This window comes from Platichthys flesus, chromosome 10 (genome assembly GCF_949316205.1).
Source record: "Platichthys flesus chromosome 10, fPlaFle2.1, whole genome shotgun sequence".
Taxonomy (NCBI): Eukaryota; Metazoa; Chordata; class Actinopteri; order Pleuronectiformes; family Pleuronectidae; genus Platichthys; species Platichthys flesus.
Genome location: NC_084954.1, coordinates 6,238,024 through 6,246,223, shown reverse-complemented (window position 1 = coordinate 6,246,223; position 8,200 = coordinate 6,238,024). Strand labels below are relative to the sequence as shown.

Sequence of the window (8,200 nt, the reverse complement as noted above, 5' to 3'; positions counted from 1 at the left end):
AAACGGGCGGGAAAAGGATTTTTTTTAATATGGGTAACAATAGGTAATATAGTCATCTTACAACAATGCTATTGCACCACGTTTTTATTGAAATGATCCAATGTTAGAAGACATTTAATGGTGTTCAATTTAGTGTCCGTTCAAGAGCAAAAAAATAAAACCCCACAAAAAATATCAAGAATCCATTAAAAACACTTCAACAAGTGTAACCGCAAACATTGTCAAATAAACGTTTGGGCCTCCTCTGATGTAAAAGACACTAAAAACTTAAGAATTAAGGCGGAATGCAGTTTAATCCGACTGCCCCTTGAAAAAAATAAAATGTCACTTGCATCTTTTCATGCAAATCCAACAAGACTGCTGAGAAAACTAAACAGTACCAGAACGTCAGTAGAAAAAAAAGAAATCATGAAACATGACAGTTCAAGACTAACAAGTTCCTTTCGCCTGCTTCGAACAAGTCACAAAGTATTGCACAAAGTTAAGGATGGACACACAACACGAAGAATACTAAATCAAAAGCACTTTTAAGACCAAAATCTGAAGCTGTGATGGTAATAGAATATATCCTTTAAGTAATCGATTAAATAAGCAGCTCATGAAGTGTCAGGTGTATTATTGCTGGGAAAATAATGGTTTTAAAAGTGAATCCTAAAAAGTGTGAGCAGGAACTGTCTCCAGGAATCATCTGCTACGTGTAGCTCCATCGAGAGGTTCCTCTGTGGTCAGGTTAAATCTGAAATGATAAATTCAGTACCGATGCTAATTCTCCACCCTGGAGAAAGAGACAAGACTAAGACTAATACAAAGTTATCACTATAAGAAAAAAAAAAATAGTAGTCTTATGCCAGTAATCTTTGCTAGATGGACAATTCGAGAAAAGTGCAATTCGCATCGGTAATCAAGCAAGTGGTTTTGAGTCTAAATGTCTGAATCGTAACATTTTTTGCTGCAATATCAAACATTTTCCTGCACAAACAGCCACACACTACAGTTACTGAGCCATATGATGAAAAAATCATCGCAACATACAACCGGCAGCAGCTGAAGACAACTGTACCAAAAAGTGAACACTTACAGCTCAATTGTTCTTAATACTTAACTCCTCCGAAATGTTGCTTCACGAAATGTCTGCTAGACAATCACTTTCCTTCAAATGTCTGTGCAGTCATATTCACCATATCTCAACTAAATATTGGTCAATTAACAATTTGAAGTCCCAAAGTCTTAAGTTACTGCTGGACCAGGGATTTTTTTGTGAATCAGTGCCGCAGATTTGTTACAAGAAAAAGAAAACTGCAAACCATATTCAAAAAGAAATAAAAAGATAAAGAAACAAACAAACAAACAAAACTTTCAGCAAAACAAAATAAAATTTAATGGTTTATGTTCAAAGTGAAACAACCAAAACAAAAAGGGAGAAAAATAAAAGCAGGTCTAAACTGTAATCATTAACAAAGGCCGTTAATCTCTCTCCAAACTTGAGATTAGCACGCATTAAAACAAGTTTGTAACTTACATTGTAATGAATACAAATCTAAAGCTCTAAAAGGAAAAGAAAAGAACTCAATCAAAGTAAAAACGAAATAGAACGGCAAACTGAGCATGAATGAAGTTGCTCTCAGTCAGCATCAGATATAACCTCAGTACCTCCTTAAAAATAAAAGTGTGATTTTTACCTCGTGGAAATCTGCTCTGGGGTTTAAGGATCAAATCTCTCCCTGTCTTTGGTCCATTTCAATTCCCTACTCATCATTTTCACAGGATTCCACTGCGATGCAACTTAGAATAAAAATTCAATTTACACAGGGATAAACAAAAAAAACATCTACCTCCAAGACGCGTCATGTTTTAAACTGTTAATCTGGTCGGAGGGTGAGAAAAAGTAGATCAACTTCACAATGACTGATATACATAGAAACCTAGAACAGACTGATTAAAAGTGCTTTGCTTTTCTTTTTTTTTTAGATTGACTCCAGACGGTGAGTGGTTGTGAAGTCTGAGTCACTGGGTGATCATTTAAGGCCTCTATTTCTAATTATGATGAGGATCCAGGACAAAACACTTCTTCCCCAAAAGAAAACAACCACCAGCTCATTGCCAAATGTGGTTTCCCCGTCTGCAGATTTATAATTGTCCGCTAAATTTTAGACACTTTTAAAACTATTTGCAGGTCGTTCTTTATGCTTCTGGATTTTCAGTGCACCCATCGCCTGCCTCTTTTATTCTAATCCCCACAGTTAAACATGCAACAGATACTGACAGTATTTCAGATTTTTTGATTTTTCGAACTTTATCTTGAAGATATCTTGGGTAGCTTTTGCACTCAACATCTTCTCCCTAAAAAAAAAACCCACTGAGTGTCCTCAAGCCACAAGAATGAGAACAAAGATAAGAAAAAACAGAACAAACAAAAAAAACATTAAGTCAGCCTTAGACCAGTAACAAAAGGTGCAGAAGAGTCTCATTTCACTCGCAGTACACTAAAACCCAAACAGATGTGCCAGACTTTGCAAACTCGTACTTTAGCTCTCTCAAATAAAAGCCTGGTGCAGGTCATTTCCCTCCCCCCCGTCTCCTCTACACCCGATTGTCCGGCTCTCTCTACTTGTGGCCCTTGCTGGTCTTGAAGGACACTTGCAGTATCTTGTCTCCGAGCCGGTAGCCGTTCAGGCTGGCGATGGCCATGGCCGCCTCCTCATAGTTGGTCATGGTGACGAAGCCGAAGCCCTTGCACTTGTTGGTGTTGAAGTCTCGGATCACCTTGACGTTGGTCACGGCGCCGAAGGGGCCAAACATCTGCCACAGGAGGCTCTCGTCGGCGTCCTGGCCCAGGTTGTAGGTGAAGATGCACCAGCCGGAGGTTGGGTTGCTGGGGACGCTGACACCTCCCATGCTACCCATGTGATCGACACTCATGGGGGAAAACCTGGAATAAGATGAATTTCAATGAATCCAGGAGCTTGTTAATCACTGGGCTAAGAACATTAAATCTTCATTTGGCTCTAAAGCAGAAACTATTCTGTTATATATCTACAATCAAGCATGGTATTACTACAAATAAATTAACTATGCTTCTTTCAACAAATGTTTTTCCTTATTTTCTTGAGTGCACTATAAGTTTATTTAGTTTTCGGATATGACTTGCAAAAGATCGGGTCCTACTCAATGTCACAACATGCCTCACCTGAACCTCTGTGCCTGGTGGTGCACGGGCCCCCCGAAGCGTCGGGATTGGTTGTGGTAGAGCTGAGAAATGAGCTGTGTGTTTTTCGCCTGGTTAGGGTTGGCGGCAAATTTCACTGTGATGGGCTCAGCGGTCCCCGGTGGTGTTTGGCCATTCAGGCTCTTGACAGCTTCTTCTGCCTCCGCCCGCTTGTCAAACCGGATAAAAGCTACGCCGCGGGACACACCTGGGGACGAGAGTGCAGCTGGTCACAGCCTGTTCTGGCACAAGGAGCATACCTACATTCCAGTGTAGCTGCTTTCTGGTAGCTACTTTTCATTTCTAAAAATTTTATTTTCAAAAGCAAGGACGTCATTCACCTGTTGCACCTGTACCCTGATCTACAAGTACTCGGGAGTTAATGATGTGCCCAAAACATGAAAACATGTCCTCCACGTCTTTCTGGGTCATGGCCTTTGGGAGACCGCTGATATACAAGTTGGCATCTTTTATTGTATCAGAGCTGGGCCGAGCGAATGAAACCTGGTGATGAGAGCAAACAATCCCCTGATTACAACTCTGAGACACTTGTAAAACATAAAGTAACCAAAAGAGTAAAAGAAATTAAATCTATCAAACTACTGACATTTTAAACAACTTATTGGAATTTACACGGACAAGTACATCGATCGGTTCATTAGTTAAAATCATCGGAAGAGTTTTGTCTATTTACTAAAATAAACACTTTAATTTCATTTAAAAACTTAAAGAACCCGATCACTAAAACAGTTTTGGGTGTGATGTTTTAGGTCTGAGCAAAAATGAGTGGAGTCAGAAGCATAAAGAAACATTACAGCAACGTAAAAAGATGAAATAAAACTGATAAAAAAGGTACTTCAAATACATATATGTAAGAAATCAAATAAGTCAAATTAAAGTCAAACTCAACAGACATGTCAGGTAGGGCAGTAAGTGAGCTGTGAAAGCAGTATCACTTTCTCGGGCTGACATGTTCTAGCTAGTTAGCGGACAGCACAGGAGCCACAGGAGAGTTATATGACATGACATCTTTGGTTTGAGAATTGTAGAACACCTTATTGCACGTTACCTTGATAGTTTTGGACTGTAGCCTTAGTCCATTCAGTGTACTGATAGCTCTTTCTGCATCACTAGGGTTAAGATAGTTAACAAATCCGTACCCTAAACTGTGGCCTAGAGAAAAAAAAAGGAAAACAATAAAATAAAACAAAAAAACGTTGTCGTTCAAAAAAAGCTGCAAACAAATAAATATTTAAAAACAAAAACAAATCTTAACATTGCATGCTAGTTCTGAACAAACAAGCAAAACCATCTACAGTTAAACAGCGCTGGGCTGGTTGGAATAAATAAAAACAAGTCTGTGGTGGTGAAAAGCTGAGAGAAACTAGGACCCAACTCAATCAGGAAAATAAATTTGGGATATTTTTGGAAATTAGTTACTCTATTAAAATCAAAGAGAAGAAAGGAGTCAGATACACCTCTTTAGAATATATCCTGCCAGTAAAGACAACTTCATTTGAAAATGAGGGTTAACCAAACGTCACAAAGCTGGAACACCACTGATGTACTCAGAGGCTGTTGCCACCACTTGTATCTGGTTATTTGCTAAGTGTGAAACAGGAAACCTTTGCCATTTTAAACAAAATCTTGGTTTAAGCGGCGTGCTCATTTGTCACAGGTCTTATCGCTTCAGAGCATAGCGTACCTGCGACTTTGTCTCGAATCAGCTTGGCGGACTCCACCTCCCCGATGCTGCTGAAGAGGCTCCGCAGCTCGTCCTGCGTCATGCTCTGAGGCAGGTAGTTCACGATCAGGTTGGTCTTGGAGTCCTTCCCCTCATCCCCTCCCATGTGGTCTTCATAACCGTTCGACATGTCATACACCTCCCGCAAGTCGGCCAGGTGGGTCGGGGAAAAAAGGACACAAAGCAAGGTAAGCACGCAGAGTAAGCAGAGGTTACGTTCAAATTGAAAATTACCAAAAAGCCTTTCAAAAAATATAAATAAACAAAAGGCACACAATCCCAAAAGCTGCCTGTGGTTCACCTACACATGCAAAAAGAGACGGGCAGATGATACAGGAAATCAATTCAAACTAATTACTTCACAGTCAATTGCTGGCAGCAGCACAAAATGAGAATAGAGCGAACAGTCATGTCCTACAATTTACACTCTTTGTCCACCCTGCTACCTCAAACAACCCCTTTACATCACTGATATCTGAAATGATGTTTAAATGTTTTTTTCCATTTGAAATCTTTGACCCAGAACAACGTGTTAGCTTATCTATATCAATCAAAAGCCCAGATTCAGACGATCGGGAGGAGCAGATTCAGAAAGTTAGAGAGGGGGGGTCTTTAAGTTGCAGTTGGCTGATCCAACACAGGTACCGCTGCAGCTTCATTCATAAATAAGGAATTAAAGCTGATATTATTTCTTGCCACTCAATAGTTTGACTTTCTTGTCATTATCATGTTCTTAAAAAGAGTCTGAATGAGAGAGGGCGCGTGAGTAAATGGGCTGCAATGACAAAAATTGGAACAGGGGAATTTAAAATGCCATGGTGGTTTCATTCTAAACCATCATAAACTCGAGAGCCAGGGATCGCCAACCTGCTGGTTAGTGGCTGACCGTTCTACCTCCTGAGTCACAGCCATCTATAGCTAAGTAACCGATTACGTCACGTGGCCCCACAATGTAGTCTGAAGGATCTGAGATTAGTTAAGAAAACTTTCCAGAGCCAGAGGGGAACGTTGCTTCATTAAACTGTTAAATTTTCAGTTTCCCCCAACATGCGGGTGTCTTGGTCGTTACATTTACTGGTGGCTGCGTTGGGATCAGGTTTGAAATGGGAACAAGTGCGGTGGTCAAGTTGACTGAGTCCCATTCATGCAGGAGAAGGGCTGTGATTGTGTATTCTGGTGGGTAAGATCCACCGCCCAAGAGGATGAATGAGAGTCCTGTATTCAAACAGTAAACATGGGCAAAGCTGGTGGAGGGCTGACATGCATATTTATTTTTTGATTTCTCCTAATGCCATCTCAGTGTCTAATTCTAGGTATGAAGTAATCTTTAACAGGATAACACGACATGAGGAGTCAACTCTTCTTTCAACACCTGACCAGAACATCTGATCAAATCAATATGGTTTGTAATGGAAACTCGCATCTCAGACTCACTTTCAAGTACTTGATGTTTCCTCGACGAACTGCCATTAAGACACTTCACTGCTCCTGGGGCTGAACAGGGATAACAGAGAAGAAAAAAAGAAATCAATCAACTCAGTCAATGTAGGACATAAACAAAACACAAACGTCAGGGGGGATATCCAGACAACAACCATTAAGCTCAATGGGCTTTCCTGATTTAGTAGTCAGAAACCCAGGACACAGGAGTGGTCTTTAATCACTATTGTCTCGTTTCTTCGAGAATAAGTTCAACAAGGTTGCAAAATGCTTACATAATGTTCTGCAGGTTACGTTCAGGACGACACTTGACAGCTTTTCATTTCTCACATCTGCTGCACGGATGAGCCAGATGTGAAGGAAGCTGCTACCGTTATGAAATGATCGGCATGTAACGAGACAAACACTTGCTTGTGCGATCTGCAGTTCCGGCGTTTCTGTCTTTATGCCGTCCGGTCAAAAAGTGGATCAGTCATAAGTTAAACAAGGTAAAGCAAAACAAAATTTAGACTATTTAAACCCATTCTGGAGATGAAAACCCCTGTTAGTGACCAAAGATGATCACAGTGATCAGCATTATCACCGTCTTGAGCTAAAATGAGCTTAATATGTAGAGAACTTTAACATTAACACAGAAGAAGGAAGGCTTCAGCTGTAAATAAGTCAGACTATCAGGATGATGCCGAAGACAGCAAATTAAATATCAGTGTTTTCCACTGTCGGCAAAGACTGATCCAACTGAATTTAAAGCAAAAAGCTTTAATATTCAATATGCAAAATAGTAGGCACGGCAAAGTGTAATTGTGTAGCACATTTCAACCTTAATTCTGTGTGCCTTGTATCAAATATAGTCGTCACAAATTGCATGAGACAATATAATCCTGGATGACAACAAAAGCAGAATAGCATTGTAACACAACCAGGGGTTTTTGAAGCACTGCTCCGTTATAAATGAGGATAAAACATGGCTGTGGTGTGATGTTTCAGATGAACGGTGATCTTTTATTGTTCTGAGCTGATCCACCTTCTACCTGGACGAGTTGCCTCAGCACAGCACTTGAAATCCACGACACAAATGCGACATTAGCTGCAGGACGACGTTGAAACGCGGGGCCACTGATGATTATTTACAGTAGAACATAGATTTACTACACAAACAGTTTAACGTCCAAATATAACTGAGCCCTTTATCGGCGACCTGCAGCTCACTGCGCTCCTGAGCTTCTCTCCATCCCGGAAAAAACGTGCAGAGGCCTGATTAGCTTTAGCGTGCTAACGGCTGCACGCTCGCTCCGGTCGGATTAGAAAAGGCGACCCACGTACAACCAGGCTCAGCAACAACATCAGAAAAACAACACGACACGGCGGATGCTGATCTATAAGCATTGACGCAAAGCCACCGGCACGACCCGCTCGTGTGCGCGGTAGAAAGACAGAATACGTGGCGGTGCGGTTCCCGGAAAGGCTAACGCGAAGCACCGTGGCGCTATTTTTGGAAAGCGCCGGGTCGTCGTGTCTGTCCCCGCGCACAAAACCCCCACGGCCTGCTAACGGGGGCCGCGGCGGCCAAGCATCGCTTAGCTTAGCCACCGCTAAGCTAAAAGCTAAGCTAACCGACGGCTCTGCAGGGCCGCGAGAGCGACGCGGCGGCAAACGGGCAAATATCACACCACGTCGAAACCGGGAGATAAACCCGCCATTTTATCCTCTCACCAGCTTGATGGGGGGAGTGGATGGTGTTTTCTGCCTTCGACTCCCGGTTTTTAAAATGATTTCTTCACGACGTTCGCCTCCCTCCGAATCGACCTCAC

The 8,200-nt window shown here is 41.6% G+C and overlaps 1 protein-coding gene and 5 gene segments (V, D, J or C); 2 read left to right on the top strand and 4 right to left on the bottom strand.

The window, feature by feature from the left end:
- LOC133961800 (Ig kappa chain V-III region MOPC 63-like) overlaps nt 1–8,200 on the bottom strand; it is an 80,826-nt gene that overhangs the window by 38,882 nt on the left and 33,744 nt on the right.
- LOC133961803 (Ig kappa chain V-III region MOPC 63-like) overlaps nt 1–8,200 on the bottom strand; it is a 92,952-nt gene that overhangs the window by 61,465 nt on the left and 23,287 nt on the right.
- The window catches only part of LOC133961801 (Ig kappa chain V-III region MOPC 63-like), an 84,231-nt gene that overhangs the window by 54,035 nt on the left and 21,996 nt on the right, over nt 1–8,200 (top strand).
- The window catches only part of LOC133961797 (Ig kappa chain V-III region MOPC 63-like), a 43,073-nt gene that overhangs the window by 14,650 nt on the left and 20,223 nt on the right, over nt 1–8,200 (bottom strand).
- Nucleotides 1–8,200, top strand: part of LOC133961798 (Ig kappa chain V-V region MOPC 21-like) — a 67,163-nt gene that overhangs the window by 50,468 nt on the left and 8,495 nt on the right.
- Nucleotides 70–6,354, bottom strand: elavl1a (ELAV like RNA binding protein 1a). 2 transcript variants are annotated; one of them, XM_062397151.1, is made up of 5 exons: nt 4,911–6,354; nt 4,275–4,378; nt 3,547–3,709; nt 3,188–3,413; nt 70–2,929 (listed from the first exon to the last, which is right to left on the bottom strand). In XM_062397151.1, exons 1-5 carry the CDS (start codon nt 5,077–5,079, stop codon nt 2,605–2,607), a joined length of 987 nt encoding a protein of 328 aa, XP_062253135.1. In that variant the 5' UTR covers nt 5,080–6,354; the 3' UTR covers nt 70–2,604. The 2 variants fall into 2 exon arrangements, with proteins under 2 accessions (XP_062253135.1, XP_062253136.1); XM_062397152.1 differs by lacking the exon at nt 4,275–4,378 and having other exon boundaries at nt 4,911–5,044.

Excerpts from the sequence above, each read along its gene's own strand:
- elavl1a (XM_062397151.1), bottom strand. The coding sequence starts at position 5,079 with ATGTCGAACGGTTATGAAGACCACATGGGAGGGGATGAGGGGAAGGAC. Across the intron at positions 3,710-4,274 it reads TACAGTCCAAAACTATCAAG|GTTTCATTCGCTCGGCCCAG; the intron begins GTAACGTGCAAT and ends TCTCATCACCAG. Across the intron at positions 3,414-3,546 it reads TCAGGGTACAGGTGCAACAG|GTGTGTCCCGCGGCGTAGCT; the intron begins GTGAATGACGTC and ends TCTCGTCCCCAG.